The sequence below is a fragment of the Siphateles boraxobius genome, unplaced genomic scaffold, assembly GCF_051911475.1.
Source record: "Siphateles boraxobius isolate OS27281-9 unplaced genomic scaffold, OSU_SipBor_1 55, whole genome shotgun sequence".
Classification (NCBI taxonomy): Eukaryota; Metazoa; Chordata; class Actinopteri; order Cypriniformes; family Leuciscidae; genus Siphateles; species Siphateles boraxobius.
This window is the reverse complement of record NW_027509181.1, coordinates 488,016-505,327: the sequence shown is the minus strand read 5'-3', so window position 1 is coordinate 505,327 and position 17,312 is coordinate 488,016. Positions and strand designations below refer to the sequence as shown.

At 45.2% G+C, this 17,312-nt stretch overlaps 1 protein-coding gene across 3 annotated transcripts in view; it reads left to right on the top strand.

The window, feature by feature from the left end:
• The window catches only part of plxdc1 (plexin domain containing 1), a 540,924-nt gene that overhangs the window by 360,683 nt on the left and 162,929 nt on the right, over positions 1-17,312 (top strand). For all 3 annotated transcript variants that reach the window (XR_013195559.1, XM_077205815.1, XM_077205814.1), the window contains exons 6-10: positions 10,939-11,057; positions 11,281-11,380; positions 11,478-11,573; positions 11,671-11,752; positions 11,857-11,917. Coding sequence is in view for 2 of the 3 variants with exons in the window: in XM_077205815.1 (XP_077061930.1) it covers positions 10,939-11,057; positions 11,281-11,380; positions 11,478-11,573; positions 11,671-11,752; positions 11,857-11,917 (458 nt within the window). In the remaining variant the exon portion in view is untranslated. The remainder of the gene's footprint in view (positions 1-10,938; positions 11,058-11,280; positions 11,381-11,477; positions 11,574-11,670; positions 11,753-11,856; positions 11,918-17,312) is intronic.

Here is a 17,312-nt window from a genome sequence, read left to right as displayed (position 1 = left end):
TCATATACATTGGAGCCAAAATGAAATAAACAGAATTACACACAACTAACTTGCTATTACTCCCTCCCCCCCCCCCTCTCTCTCTCTCTCTCTCTCTCTGCTCCCCTAGCCCTGCTCTATAGCAATGACATACCATGTAACAACAAGCACATCATGTCCTCTGTAACAATACGCACAGCTTTTTACAGCACCCACTGTTTACTGCCTAATAAAAATAAATATGTAAATAAATAAAAGAATCCACCCTTAACTGGCCACATTTTGTACTTTTGCACTACCATCACTACACACAATCTAACATAGCACCTTATCATGGTCAATAAAGGCCAGTTTATCTATCAGTAGGCTTGTACAACTATACAGTACTTTTCATGTCACGTTAGCAGGCTTCTTTACAAGAAAATATATTTTTTCGCGAGGGAGAAACATACAAAACAATATTAAACTCGCCTATTCTGAGGCGCAAGTTGTAACAATTACTCACCAAAAACTTTTATGAAGGTCGCCTTGCAAACGGGCACCTTCTCCGGATGACTGTTGCACAAAAGACTGTACTTAACAGATATGTTCCGGTCTTTTTGTTTGTTTACCTCCTGGACTTTTGGACGCTTTCTTGTCACTTGCGTGATGTCCAGGAGATGAAGTATGGCCTGGTCCTGGTCAACCTTGATTGGTTTTTCGTAAAAATAGTTTACATTTTTTATCAGATCGTCCAGCGACAGCCTCTCGGCCTGACAGAAACCTTTTGCGGCAGCTTTGTGTTGACATCCTATTGTCGGTATTATCGCGGCACCCGAGTGACGGGCCTTCTTTTTTTGTTCTTTTTGGTGATTTTCTTTGTCCAGTCTGCGTTTTCTACCCCCAGGAAAAGGTCTCACTGGCTCATCAAGGCCATCAAAAGTGTTATCACTCATTTTGATGAATGAATGAACATAAACAAACCACTGCTCAGAGCGCCGCCGTGTTGGATTGCGTAGAACGCTCACTGAATTCTGATTGGTCGAGAGGATGTATCGCGTTTAGACTAAAAATAGGTTTGGCGCTTATCGCGTTTTGGAAAAGAACTGCATCTTGCAGTACATTTTAAACAAGGAAATATAGCGATTTGTCATGAAACGTTAATGGAGCAGTGAATAGGTTCAGTACACAGCAAAATGATATGACAAACTCATTTTTTTTTAAAATGGCGTTTATCGCGTTTTGGAAAAGAGCTCTTCACTTTACATCCAACAAAGAGTGTTCTGCAGAATACCGTTTTAACATAACAAGGAAAATCAAGGCCGTCGTCATCCAGCAAAATCGTTCAGGCACCATCATAAAACCCGTTCCTCCTGCCCTCAGCTAGTCTGCGTACCCCAGCTCAACCACTTCCATTCAGTCAACTAATTGCAGTACGCTCTTGCCGCCGCAAACATTAATTTCCCACGAAGACGGGCAAAAATCTAGCTATCCTCTTTTCCTCGATTTGCAAACTGGCCAATTTATCCGTTGCTTCTTACGCTTTCAGTCAGTCTTCTTCTTATTTTTTAAATATTAATGCCTAAGCGGATTACTTAAACGTATAATTATATAGACCTTATGGACCATGAACCTCCGAACTAAAACGCGGCCTAATGTATATATTGTTCTTTTCTGCTAGTTAAGATCTTCTCAACAATCCCAGACAGCAACATAGTGTCGGCCCAGATCCGGGTCACATCTGGTACATGTGGATTCCACACGTAACAGATATTGGCCGTATCTGGGCGACACTATGTTGCTGTCTGGGATATGTAATACAAGACTATGTGTTGAGTATGATGCTTTTACAGATCATATTTTCAAGTAAAGTGGTATTTTCTTCATCACATGAAAGTAGAGCATTTCTAATGTCAGCAATTTTAAAAGCTGTTGTTAAGAGTTAGTCATATTCCCTATATTCATTGTAAAGGTAAGATTCAAAGCCTTATATCACCCCCCTTTTTGAATGATCAAACAGGTGGCCATGATTCCTTTAGATATACAAAGACGGTAAATTTATATTTTATTAACGGTTGGAATTGCAAAAGGCAACATGTTGGAATAAGTCCCACCTTCTGAATAATATGTATCGACATCCTATCCTCTGGGGGAACCCCAATTGAAACGGCTGATCGATCCATTACAGAGGGACCAGGACGTTCAACAGTAAATTCCACCGGCTGCGGTGTGATGGAGGATTGAGGAGCCCACAGGGAATGGTTACAGGGCGAGACATCCATCCAGTGGCATGCACAGACCTCCTCAGGGGCAGGGGCGGAAGGACCAAAAAGGGCAACAAAAAAAAGAGTTCCTTGTTTTTTTTGTCTTTTTATCCTTTATTTCCTTGGCATTCTATGAAAAGATGTTAATACAATTAGAATGCATAACACATCAAACGAAAATAGGGAAATTATTATAATATTATGAAATGTTATTTACTTACCCAAACAAAACAGTGAGAATCAAGAATGTAATTATGAGGAATTCATGGTTAGTTCCCTTTCAGGAACGTCGAGCTGCGAGAAACGCTGCGGGAACGCCTCTTGCGTTGTGCGTCATGAAGCACGTATGGAATCAGCCCAATGGCGAGACGGAACGTCACGAGTGACGTCATCGACCAGGAAACTATAAAGCACAACCCTGAACACAATGTCAAGTCAAGTCAAGTCATCCTCATTTATATAGCGCTTTTAACAATGTAGATTGTTTCAAAGCAGCTTTACAGAGATAAACATATAATTTAAGGTAACAGAGATTGGTTTGGTTTTATAGTGGCTCTTGAAAAATGTTTTTTCCAGCTAAAGTTAGTTTTGATTGATTCACTTCCGTCTAAATGATCATTTGTTATTAAATTAGGGGCCGCTAAGACGACACCATTCTCTCTAAACAGACTTTAAACGTGAACCTGTGATAGACGCTGATGGCGTTCACATGCGCATTAAGAATTGATTCTATAGTTATGTGCGTTTGAATATATGTGCGCAGGTTTGTAATTCCTTATAAACCATGCCTAAACAAACTACTTGTCTATAAATTTTGATGCAGAATTTTTATTTTATCTTATCACTTTGGGTAGGTACGCGAACCGAAAAATTCCACAACGCTTTATCTGTAGAGTGGTATAGGGATCCTCCATAGGGAGAGGGTAGTTGGCACTTCAGCACTGCATTGTCATCAGGTCCAGGCGAAAGTCCTTCGTCAGATCTGGAAACGGCCTGGATCCAGCAGGCTGCGGGAAAACCTCGGGATAAACAAAGACACTAAAATTAGCGTAGATGCCATTCTTCTTATGATGTAATGAGTACATCAGGATATGAGGGAAGTGTTCCCAGTTCCGGCTGACCTAATCTAAGCAGCCTAATATTGAATTATAGAAGGCTATAGAGTGTTATGTGAATGCTAGGTCAAAGAGATGTGTTTTTAGTCTAGCTTTGAACTGACAGACTGTGTCTGCTTCCCGGACAATGTTAGGAAGATTGTTCCAAAGTTTTGGTGCTAAATAGGAAAAGGATCTACCGCCAGCAGTCGATTTATATATTCTAGGTATTATCAACTGGCCGGAGTTTTGAGATCGCAATAGACGTGAAGGACTATAATGCGTTAAGAGCTCGCTCAAGTACTGGGGAGCTAAACCATTTAGTGCTTTGTAAGTAATCAGCAATATTTTAAAATTTATACGATGTTTAATAGGGAGCCAATGCAGTGTTGACAGAACCGGGCTAATATGGTCGTACTTCCTGGTTCTGGTAAGAACTCTAGCGGCTGCGTTTTGAACTAGCTGTAGTTTGTTTATTAAGCGTGCAGGGCAACCACCCAGTAGAGCATTACAATAATCTAGCCTTGATGTAATGAACGCATGAACTAGTTGTCAATGGCGACAGCTTCTGTTGTCTTCAGCAAGCGCTCTGTGTGTGAATCTGTCCCTGTGTTTTTGTCTGTTCTTAGTGATTGCTAGGCAGGAGTTTTTCACTTAAAAAAAACTATATATATATTCACATATATCAGTATGACGAGCGAGCAGCAATATAGAAAGTGTGTTCCCCCCTGTACTCATTTTCTCACGGGTGGGGATACACACGATCTGTGTGTTGTTTGTTTGGGAGTGCAGCATGCCCAGTCAGCTCTGGAGGGGGCTGATTGTGAGCATTGCGAGCGTTTTCCATTAAGAACGCTCTGCTCCCGCCGATCACTCTTCGAGGAGAGTGGTTCGGTTCGCGCTCCCCACGGCTCGGGTCCCGCTTCTGTCGAGGCAGAGCGGCGCCGCCTGTCGTGGGGATCGCATATGGATCTGTCAGCGGGGTTTGATACGGGCTCTGCCTTATCTCAGCCTTTACCTGCCAGTTCCAGTGCCTCAGTTCCGGGTGTGGAAGCACGCATTGCGGTTTCTTCCCCCCAGGCTGAGGCACCAATACTGCCGCTATCCAGTTCTGAGGAGTTGGATGTTGTCAGTATTGAGACAGGGGATGTTGAGGACTCGTCACCTCATTCCCCTGAACACGAGGAGCTTATGGAGGTGCTCACTCGTGTTGTGTCAAAACTAAGCATTGAGTGGCCAGCTGTTAGGCAGGAATATGTTTCTAAAAAGCAAGCTTGACGAACAATTTTTGCCTTCCCGCGTTCAGCCTCCACGGCGGTGCCTTCCGTTTCTTCCCGATCTCCACACCGAGGTGTCGAGGTCGTGGAAGAGACCCGCCTCTTATCGTGTGTTTAGCCCCCAGACTTCCACATATTCTAATATATCGGGGGCTAAGTTATATGGTTATGGGGCGATGCCCAAGGCGGAGGAGACTCTAGCTAGCCATCTTTCTGCTGAGTCTTCCTCGTCTCTTAAGAAACCAGCTTTACCCACCAAGCCTCTCAGAAATACTTCGGCTCTGGTGGGTAAGGCTTATTCGGCGGCTGGTCAGGCTTCGGCGTGTCTGCACACGATGTCAATATTGCAGGCATACCAAGCCGATCTTTTAAAAGATATGAGTGAGAGTGAGGAGGTCAGCACTGACGTGGTTCGAGAACTGCGTCAGGCTGCAGATTTATCTCTGCGTGCCACCAGGGAATCGGCTAAACTAATGGGCCGTTCTATGGCAGCCCTGGTGGCCGCAGAGAGACACTTGTGGCTTAATCTTTCTGATATGAAGGATAAAGAGAAAGCTTTTCTTTTGGATGCTCCACTTTCTCCATCTGGTTTATTCGGTGACGCGGTAAACACGGTCATAGATAAATTTCAGGAAGAAAAGAAACAAGCTGCAGCTTTTCAAAAATTCCTCCAACTTAAAGTTCATGTCCCAGGGTCTGCTGGGCGAGGGCAGACCAAGCCGTCGACTAGCTCCTCACATAGGGCGCAACAAAGGCAGAGTGTCGCGTCTGTTCCCACTGTTTAGAAGGGGGGCCACGAGACGCGACACTCTGCCTTTGTTGCGCCCTATGTGAGGAGCTAGTCGACAGTCTCAAGCGAAGCCTTCTAGTGGTAAGACTCATCTGAGGACAGTCATTATGGCTAGGAAGGCTTCGTCTAAGAAGTCCTGACGCCACTGGTGTCAGGATGCTGAGGGTGGTCCCCACCGTGAGAGGGAGGTGTTCACCGCTTCAGACGGTGCCCGTTCTCTCACGGTGCCCTCAGGGGTCCCTTCTGCCAACCCCGCCTTCGTGTCGGGGCGCAGACGGGCCCAGCGAGCGTTTTCCCAAGGGACGCTCACCCCCTCTGAGGAGGGGTTTAGAGCAGTCAGACCAGTCGTCCCCTGCCGGTGCGCCGTTACAGGGCGCTGTGTCTGCTGCTCAAAATATTCCAGAGGCCAGCCTCGAGAGGCTGGTACCCTTAGTAGATTTTCTGGCAGAGTGGAAAAGTCTTCCAAAAATATCTCAGTGGGTTCTGCATTCGATAGAAAGGGGTTATGCCATTCAGTTCAGATCTCCTCCTCCTCGATTCAACGGGGTCCTGCCCACGTTGGTGGGCCCCGAGCAGGCTCTGGTAATGGAACAAGAGGTGAAAACGCTCCTTCAAAAAGAGGCTATAGAACGGGTTCCTCCTCCCAGCGAGGAGTCAGGTTATTACAGCCGATATTTCATCGTTCCAAAGAAGGATGGGGGGTTGCGTCCAATTTTAGATCTGCGCCTATTAAATCGTGCTGTAGCCAAGCTCAAATTCAAGATGCTTACGCTAAAGCAAATCGTGTCACAAATCAGGTCCGAGGACTGGTTTGTCACGATAGATCTGAAGGACGCATACTTCCACATCTCCATCCTTCCGCAACACAGGAAGTTCCTGAGGTTCGCTTTCGGGGGCGAAGCGTACCAATATCGTGTTCTTCCGTTTGGCCTAGCTTTATCTCCCCGCACGTTCACGAAGTGAGTGGACGCAGTGCTAGTCCCGCTGCGGCTCCAGGGCATTCGTATACTGAACTACATAGACGATTGGTTGATTCTCGCTCAATCGCAGCAGCAAGCGGCTCGGCATCGAGATGTCGTCCTCGCACACATCAAAAAATTGGGGTTGAGGCTGAATGCCAAAAAGAGTGTTCTATCTCCATCACAGATAACATCCTTTCTGGGGGTACCATGGGATTCTGTGGCAATGCGGGCTCGCCTGTCGCCTGCCCGCATCGCTTCGATTCTCTCAGCTGTAAAAAGAGTAAAGCTAGGCCAGTTGCTCACTGTAAAGCAGTTCCAGAGACTGCTGGGTCTGATGGCAGCAGCGTCCAGTGTTATACCCTGCGGCCTGCTGTACATAAGACCATTACAGTGGTGGCTCAGGACCAAGGGGTTCTCCCCGAGGGGAAACCCCATCCGCGTGATCAAAGTTACACGGAGTTGTCTCCGTGCTCTGGTCATGTGGAGGCATCCTTGGTTTCTGTCCCAGGGACCTGTGTTGGGAGCTCTTTGTCGTCGTGTAACACTAACGACAGATGCTTCCCTCACAGGCTGGGGGGCGATCATGAGTGGTCGCCCAGCCCAGGGTCTGTGGCAGGACCATCATCGATTTTGGCATATAAATTGTCTAGAGATGTTGGCAGTGTTTCAGGCTCTGGAGCACTTCCTGCCAGACCTGAGAGGTCATCATGTTCTTGTCCGGTCCGACAACACATCAGTGGTCTCTTACATAAACCATCAGGGGGGTCTGCGCTCTCGCCCGTTATACAATCTGGCTCGCCGGATCCTTCTATGGTCCCAGGGGAAGCTTCTCTCATTGAGGGCGATTTATCTCCCAGGGTATTTAAATCGGGGAGCGGACATCCTGTCGAGGCAGGGGCTGAGGCCCGGGGACTGGAGACTCCACCCCGAGGTGGTGGAGCTCCTTTGGATGCAGTATGGTCGTGCCTAGGTAGACCTATTTGCGTCCAGGGAGACATCACACTGTCCACTGTGGTTTTCTCTCAGTCATCCAGCCCCGCTGGGGTTGGATGCTATGGTGCAGGCGTGGCCGAGGTCACGCCTGTACGCCTTTCCCCCGATTGCTCTGCTCCCAGGAGTTCTGGAGAGGGTTCGCCGGGACGGGGTCAGTCTATTATTGGTACCCCGTTTTGGCCGGCCCGAGTATGGTTCACGGACCTAGTGTCTCTTCTAGACGGCTCTCCTCTGGAGATTCCGATCAGGAGGGACCTTCTCTCTCAGGCGAGCGGGTTGATACTTCACCTCCGCCCAGAGTTGTGGAAGCTATGGGCTTGGCCTCTGAGGGGGCCCAGCTCGTAGGGGCTGGTCTCTCAACCGAGGTTGTTGAGACCATCCTTCATTCCAGAGCTCCTTCCACGAGGAGGTTATATGCCTTGAAGTGGAGGCTCTTCACTTCTTGGTGTGGAGAACACCTGTTGGACCCAGTTAACTGCCCAGTGGGTGCAGTGCTGGAGTTCCTGCAGGAGCGTTTCTCCTCAGGGCTATCCCCCTCCACACTAAAGGTGTATGTGGCGGCACTTGCTGCTTACCATGTCCCTTTCAGTGGAGTCTCTCTGGGGAGACACCCATTTATAACTCGCTTTCTTCGTGGTACATTGAGGCTGAGGCCTGTAGTCCTCACGAGGGTGCCAGCATGGGACTTAGCTATCGCCCTAGAAGGTCTTTCCCTAGCTCGCTTTGAGCCTATTGAAGAAGTTGCTGATAAGTTTATTACTTTGAAGACTATTTTTCTCCTTGCCATTTCTTCTCTTAAGAGAATCGGAGATATTCAGGCTCTCTCGGTTGCTCCTTCGTGTTTGGAGTTTTCACCTGGGATGGTGAAGGCTTTTCTCCACCCCAGGCCAGGTTATGTCCCTAAGGTTCCTACCAATGTGGCCAGACATATAGTTCTGCAGGCCTTCTGTCCTCCTCCTTTTACATCATCTGATCAGGAAAAACTTAATCTGCTCTGCCCTGTTCGGGCTTTAGATGCTTACGTCCACAGAGCTGCCCTGTGGAGAAAATCAGAACAGCTGTTCGTTTGTTTTGGATCAACTAAGAAGGGGTCCCCAGTGTCTAAGCAGAGGATGAGCAAGTGGGTGGTTGAGGCCATCTCACTTGCCTATGAGTCGGTTGGTCAGCCTTCACCTTTGGCTGTCCGAGCTCACTCTACCAGGAGTATGGCGGCTTCCAAAGCCTTATTGTCAGGAGTCTCCCTCCAGGACGTTTGTGATGCGGCAGGCTGGTCCTCACTGCATACTTTCGTCAGGTTTTATGACCTAGACCTCAGCTCCACCCCTGGGGCGCAGGTGCTTTCGGCTGAATTTAATCTTTGATTCACACAGTCGGTCACTTGCTCTTATGGCGACGTGGGTATTAGCGTTCTAGCAGCGTTTCACGCAGCTTGACGTTCCTGAAAGGGAAAGTCCCGGGTTACGTATGTAACCCTAGTTCCCTGAAGGAACGAGAGGCTGCGTGTCGTTGCCATACTCCCTGCATTCCCTTGATCGACTTGCTTCAGACTTTTTCCAGAAGCTGTCGCCATTGTGTTCAGGGGTGTGCTTTATATTTTCCTGGTCGATGACGTCACTCGTGATGTTCCGTCTCGCCATTGGGCTGATTCCATACGTGCTTCATGACGCACAACGCAAGAGGCGTTCCCGCAGCGTTTCACGCAGCGTCTCGTTCCTTCAGGGAACTAGGGTTACATACGTAACCCGGGACGTTTTGTTGATGTTGTAAATGTTATGTATGTATTATATGCATAGCCTATAGTGTTAGCTATCATGAAATCGGTAACACTTAACAATAAGGTTTCATTAGTTCAATTTGTTAACATGAACTTTCAAATTTCAGCATTTACTAAAACATTATTAAAATCAAAAGTTGTATTTGTTAACATTAGTTAATGCACTAACTGTGAAAAAACATGAACAAACAATTAACAGGTGTATTATTATTAACTAAAATGAACAAATACAGTAACAAATATGTTGCTCATGGTTAATTCATGTTAGTTAATACATGAATAATAAGCAAATGAACCTTATTGTAAAGTGTTACTATGAAATCAAAGATATAAATTCCTTACAATTTAGAATTGGACATGTACATGTCGATTTAATTTCACTAGATGCATTTCCCCAAGATAATAATGCTTGCCTTGGATAAAAAAGAATGACATTGTCAGACTAAAAATGCGGCTGAAATCGAGTTATACTTGCATTTTAGTTAAGCATAACTCGCATGCTGCCACAACTTTTACAGTTGCTCCTGTAGTTTGAAAACTCGCGGCAAACTACTGCGTACATAGGGCTGCAAAGGAAACTCTGCCTACCACTTTATCTCCGCCAAATGTTTCAGCCAAAAAAATTTTTTATATAATCTTTTTTTGTATTATTATTGTGAGTGGCAATACTGTATAAGTGTATTGTTATCTATTATACTATTTATAATAATAATAATTATTATTATTTACAATTATCAGAGAGGGGCACAATACATTTTGAGACAAAATGGGCAGGCGCTTGAGCCCCCCCTGTGCACGCCTCTGTATCCATCATTATCCTCCGATCACCCATCCCACACAGCACCCCGGGGTGGGGCATGGTAATGGGGGCGCGACTCGTCTTGAGTCTCGATCTCAACACCGCAACAGTCATATTCCCGCAATGGAAACATGAACCGTCCACAAAAGCTGCTTCAGCATGCTGTAAGCCCAAACATGTGATTCAACAATTGTGACCATCAGAGAGGAACAGGGAACGACTGCATCCAAATGCACCCGTGTTGCTCTTTCAGGAAATAGGACCCATCACCAGTGCCGGAGCACACAGGGGAATGACCACGGAAACACTGAACAGTGAACTGAAACCGTGAAGCACTCACCTTTCGGCTCTAACCAGCCGTAAACAAACCCAAACATTTAGAAATTTGTTGCTGTTAAAACAGCAGTTGAGAGCTCAAAGCTCGTGATCACCGCTGCACTCGCGCTGTAGAAATCACCAGCACTGGGAGAGTCTTCCAGAACACCGACACCCAATCTGTCGACTCGTCATATTTATGGGATAATACATGTCAGATTTGTTGCTGAATTGAATTGTGTTATTTATGAAAGAACAGAAAAGCATCCCTCCACTGCCTCAGCAGTGATCTCTCTCTCTGCTCCTGCAGTAGCCTTTTCGTTTTATCTTTCCAAAATTCTGGTGTCTGTTGAGGGTTCTGATTCTTTTCAACTCTTTGGCATGATTCATTCCCATAAAAAGCTACACATCACAGAAATGTTTTTTTTTTTTCAAATAGAAAACAGTTATTTTAAAGTGTAATAATATTTCACAATATTACTGTTTATACTGCATTTAAAAAAAATAAGTGTAACCTTGGTGAGCATAACAGACTTCTTTCAAAAACAAAACAAAAATACCACATACTTTTTAATGGTAGAGTATATATCCCAATTCTGTCTGATTAAATTCTAAAAACAAGTACAGTATGTGCTTTCTTATCATTAGTGAAATTTATTAAAACATTTCAGGCAGTGTTCAGTGGAAATTTAACCTGACTTTCATGCCCCAGGTGACATATTTGTGGTACAGTGGGACAAAGTGAGGCTAAAGGATCGAGAAACTGAAGGAGCTTTCACCTTCCAGACTGTTCTCTATGGTAACGGGACCATTGTCTTCAGCTACAAAGATGTGAGTCAGCCTCAGATGTTTCATTTGGATCAGTTCAACCAAGATAAATTAGACACACATAAAGCCAACAGTGAGAATATCATTACCACTGAAAATTATTGTCATCAAAGCAGTGTAAAATAATGTGCTTACAGATCATTACTTCAGCATATCAAATTTACAAAAGAAAAAAAAACATGGTTTTGACAGTGTCCAGTTTCCTTCTTTTGGCTTTTCATAACAGGTTCCTTTGCCTGTGGAGAAAATCAACTCCACTGTGCATCCAGTGAAAGTGGGACTGTCTGATGCCTTCATGGCCCTTTTGTCTTCTTCACCTTCTGCAGGTCAGTGTAAAACTGTTAATGAATTTAATTTATGGTACATTTACATTCTTATCATTTTGACTTTATTGATCATACTTTATTGTTGTATTATCAATAGATGCTAAACGACGGACTATTTATGAATATAATCGGGTAGAGATTGACACAACAAAGATTGTCAATAACTCTGCATTTGAGTTCAGCCCCTTACCAAGTGAGTAAACCTAAGTGAGTAAATCACTGCTTATCTTTCCTCTACATCAATCACAATTGCACACATCAAAACCTTATGTTGGCATATCTGTTTCTAGCCTGCCTCCAGCACACTTCCTGCGAACAATGTGTCCAGTCAAAACTAACATCAGGCTGTGGGTGGTGCAATAATCTACAAAGGTAACAGTATTAGATCTGAGTGTCCTATGTGTTTTTCTGCATTAATTAAAGTGAGGCATGTGTCCTTGCCTGACAGCTAAATGCATGTGTTTATAATCTCTCAGATGTTCAGATGGACTAGACCGATACAGGCAAGAATGGCTGGACTACAGTTGCTCTGTGGAGGTACAGACAATAAGTCACCAAATTTGCACTGCTATAAAATAAAGATTTAGTCATTTTAGTCTATCCACAGGGGTAGAAACATAATTAGAATGTTGTGCTAGTTCAGGTTAGTGAAAATTTCATTTAAAGGGATTTTCTATAAGATAAAAATATAATACAAAATAATTCCGTACAAAATAGCAATAACAAATATAGCTGCAAGCAGCAATTATCAGGGCCAAACACAAAAATGACCAATGAGAAAAAGTGCAATAATGAGTAATTAAAGACAGTTATATTTGTCAAAAATTTAAGAAATATCACAAATATGATTTACTTCATTATCCCTTTTGACCAATTGGTGGCACTGTTATCAAATTATTATAGTGTGGTGGCAATGACACATACAAAGTTTGGTGGCAATGTGTTGCAGACTTACAGTCTCAGAATCAGCTTGGTTATCATGCCTAGTATTTCATTGATGTGTTATTTGAGCTTTTGATAACTTTTTACTAGCATGGTCTGAATATGATCTGGGTGAATTTTGTTGAAATTCAGAGCAAAGGTCTAGAAGGAGTTTGAAAAAGTAAGTTTTCAAAGAAATGCAAATTAGTGGACAGCAAATTCAAGCAAATATGGCATAATTGGTGTCATTGTTCTCTGTAGTACTCAAGGACCAGATCCATCAAAATAGGAACAGAAATTTGACCAGAAGATGGCGCTGTAGGCAGCTCTAATGGATGAGTCATGTTCCCATTGTGGGAATATGACCATCTTGTTGTTGAGATCAAGACTCGCCTACGTCAAAAGCATGGGTGCAGTCCCCGCCTCTGGGCCTAACTCTAGTCTTTCTTCTAGGCTACTTTCCCAGAGGAGGACTGGGGTGCCGTCCGAGCTGGGTGATCTGAGGATTACAGTGAGTGGTAATCCACCCGGCAAAGCCCCGTGGATCCCTCACTCCTCTTACACACCGCAACCGTTGGAGCTCCCCGATGAACGTGCTAGTCCCTCTGTAGTGGACCGACCAGCCATTTCATTTGGGGCCACTCCAAGGGATAGTATGTCTATCACAGCATCGGAAGGGGAGCTGGACTATGGAAATGACGACTCGGCTGCGCTGCCTCCCTTTGGGAGACCAGTGTTGCTTGAGCCAGATCCAGAGATGACAGCTATGCTGAAAAGGGCCGCTGAGGCGATAGGGCTCGCGTGGAACCCTCCATCGTGTCCCGAGTGATCTCGGTTGGATGATTGGTTTCTCTTTCTTTCCTGAAGTGCATGAGGAGCTTACGAGGGCATGGATGGCACTTTTCTCTGCCAGAAATTGCCTAAGTAGCTCCTCCCCCCTCACTACCCTTGATGGGGGTGTGGTGAAGGGTTACAAGGCTATCCCTCCAGTGGAGCGGTCTGTCTGCAATTGTGTCCGGCGGCCGCTGCCTCATGGAGAGGTGATCCTCGTCAACCCTTTAAAGCCTGTAAGTTCTTATCCGCTCTCACGGGCAAGGCTTACAAAGCTTGTGGGCAAGCCGCTTCCTCTCTGCATGTGTTGCTTCAGGTCCACCAGGCCCAGGCACTCATGAACATGCACGAGGGTAGTCCGGACCGTGAGCTCATGAGTGAGCTCTTTACTATAACCTACCTTGCCCTCGGGGGCACGAAGGTTGCAGCTTGCGCGATCGGTACGGCGATGTCCACACTTGTGGTCCAGGAGCGCCATCTCTGGATCAACCTGGCGGATATGAGAGAAGCGGACAAAGTTCGATTCCTGGACTCTCCCATTTCTCAGGTTGGGTTATTCGAGAATAACAAATGGCTGTGGAGAATTTCGCCTAACAGTTCTCTGTCCGGCACATCCTGCCCCAGCGGCCCGCTGCTGCCTTCATCCGTCTGCAGGGGGCAGATCCTCCGTCTGCCTGTCACTGAGGCTCCCGCCGGACCATCGCAGCAGCCTACACCCAGGTTTCGAAGTGGAGGAGGCTGCAAAAGGGCCGCCCACCCCGTTCTAGGCACTGCCAAGCCAGGTGGTAAGCGACAGCGGAAACGTTGAACCTGGACGGGCCACCCAGGGATGGATTCGTTGCTCTTGGAGTGGCCACCAATCCACTCCCTCCAGCCGGTGGAGGGCAGTTGGAGCTTTTTTGTTATGTGTGTGTCTGTTCCCCTGCTGGCTCCCATATAAGCGCGGCCAGCGGTACCCACATTTTCAAAAAAAGAGCAAAATTCTCTATACCTGGGTCCCAAGAGTACCAGTCTGGCGGTGTGACCCTGCATAGCCTTTCACCCTTCAGCCCCCTCTTGGTCGCCAGCAGGCAGCTTGGTGCGGTTCGAGAACCCGGTCATCCGCCTTCTCACGCATCCCCTGCCGCCCAGTGGAGTCAGATAAGTGTTGCACTGCTCACTAACATCACTGTTCTCCACTTTGCTGCCCCACCTTGGGTAAGTATGTGGCCTTCTGTGCCTGGGCCTGGTTCGTTGAAGCGGGAAGAGCTTCCCAACCGGTCCGGACCAGACTGTGACCAGTAGACTGGGCTATGCGATTTATTATCGCTCGGATACCACTCAAGTTCAGTGATATTCATCACACCTAGTGTTGAGCAATTCTCCTGTCTTGTGTGTGCATATCGCTGTCCTCTGGCGAAGGACTTTATATAGTCGCTCCCTCCAGCTGATATGAAGGCCAGTTCATAACTCATTGAAGACTAAAACTTAATTTAATATTGTTTTTTTTGTATTATTATTACTTTTGGTTACACTTTATTTTAAGGTGTCATTGTTCCAGTGTAGTTATATATTTAAGTACTGAGTAATGTTAAGCTACTACATGTACTTACTATAGGGTTAGGGTAGGATTAGGATTTGGTTGAGGGTTAGTTGCATGTAATTATGCATCATTTACTGTTATTACTATGGTAAGTACATGTAACATATGTAACAAGGACACTGTAAAATAAAGTGTTACCTTACTTTTTATTAATATTCATAATCAGTAGTATTATGTATCTGTTTTATACTTTTGATATACATTCATAATCATTTCTAATCATTGTATTTTGTGAATCACAGTGTTCTTGAATACATATGTGGGGCAGAGAGACTTTGGGAGACTTTGAGTATGTGTTGGAGTTAGAGACAGAAATGTATATGCATCGTTTTCCACCGAGCATTGGCATAGTATACATTCCTATGTTAATGCGAACCATATGTTTCTCTGGAAATGTATGTGTTTCTATGGTAATGTATATATATATATTTTTTTTTGGTCAGAAGCATATAAGAACTGAAACTCTTTGTCTACGGCAGAGAGATAACTGAAATGTTGGAACAAATACCTTTGTTTGGTCCATTGTCACTCCCTCCTATGTCTTATATAAAATGGTAAAATAAATACGAGAAATTTCTTGGCAAAATAACTGGTGTCTGGTCAAATTAATTAACAACAAGGGGAAAGCAAGATTTTTAAATCTACACTCGTTCTTCATGTACCTAGTATGTGGTGGGTTATGACCATCTTGGCCCTGTGTTCACTTTTACGGGCCCTTTCTCGAAAGCCTCCGTCCAAGTTGCTACACAGAGAGGCATTTTTTCTCAATGCCCTGCCCCCAAGCTTGGTCTGCAGCATTCGACCTGAATGACATGTACTTCAGATCTCGAAATAAATTTCAGAGGCTCCTGGGGCATATGGCAGCTGGAGCCGCATGGCTTCCTCCATATGAGGACCACAACAGCACTGGCTTTAGGCCGAGTCTCGAGGTGACCGTGACAGAGTGGCATGCCCAGTGTGACAACAGATCACCCCGGCCTGCTGCCAAACCCTCAGCCCTAGTTCAGACCTTTCATTCCTCTGGGCCAACTGCTCCTAGAACGACGTTTACTAACACCAACTGAGGGGCCATGTACTGTACAAAGGACATGCTTTAAGGGAGGCCTGGGCGACCTCCGACTGCATTACTATCATGATGTATTAATGAATTAAAGACCTGGCTCAACTCCAATTTTCTCAGTCTGAAACAGAAAACAGAAATATTATTGGCCCTCCATCTCTAACCAAAAATGTAAGTAATATTCCCAGACTTGACCTTGAAGCTACATCAATAATTCCATCTGCCACTGTCAAAAACTTGGGTATCATTCTTGACCCTGCACTTAAATTCGACACTTACATTAGTCAACTTTGTAAAGCGTCCTTTTTTCATCTGCGCTGTATTGCCAAACTCCGTCCCTATGTCAGCCCAAAAGATGCTGAAGCACTAGTACACGTATTCATCACATCTCGCCATGTCTACTGTAATGTTCTTTTTTCTGGACTACCAGCACACTCTATCTCACGTTTACAATATATTCAAAACTCTGCCGCAAGACTACTAACTTACACTAAAAAAACTGCTCATATCACTCCAATTCTGTTTAAACTGCACTGGCTACCCATGTCATCCCGTATCACTTACAAAATTCTTCTGCTTACCTTTAAGTCACTCAATGGTCTTGCTCCAGCCTATCTCTCTGACTTACTTTCTCCGTATATTCCCCCTCGAACTCTCCGATCTTCTGGCTGTGATCTCCTATGTAAGCGGAGATTTCGTCTATCGTCTATGGGTTTGCAGGTCTTTCTCTGTTATAGCTCCTAAGCTATGGAACTCTCTTCCGTTGGCTCTCAGGACAACCACCACGTTGCATGAATTTAAGTATAAACTCAAAACACATTTGTTTAACCAGTATTTCAGTCATGAAAATGTTAATTTGACATAACACAGTCACAATGTTTGAGCTCCAATAATTTTGTATCTTTACTCCAACTGCCCACTAGGCTGTCTGTAATTAATGTTTGTTGTCTCTGTTTTTATGCTTGTATTGCAAATGTAATGCGACTTGCAACTGCAATCGGACGAGGGTAATCGAACTGCAAATGGACTGGGCAAATGTCCATTGTCCGTTTATGTGTAAACTGCTTGTTCCCTTTCGTCCTGGGAACGGAGACGTGTCGTCGGGGGAGTTCCCTGACGAATTGGGATCACGCTAGGGAGATCAATTGCCTTCGAGTGAATTAAAACGAGCCAATGAAAATTGGCATGTAAGATTTGCATTCCGCGACCCGCCTACCAGAGCGGGTATAAAAGGCGGAAGTAAACATTGCGCAATGCTTTTAGCTTCGGAGCCGACCGATTGTGTCCTCTCTGAGTGAGTGAGCTTTAAGATTGTATTTTTCTTACGGCTACGAGTCTGCTGTTTCGGGAGGGGATCTCTCTGTGTTGGTGAGATGGCGTTTCAGCGACCGCGCGGTTTCCTGTCTGCCGGCTGCGTCTATATGCTGTGGATTCAAAAGCTGTTTTCACAGCTGGTAAACGGTTGAGTGCGCAGAGAGTACTTTCTTACTGAAAGAGCAACACGAGTGAAGATCGCGTCCTTTTCAGGATGACGTTTC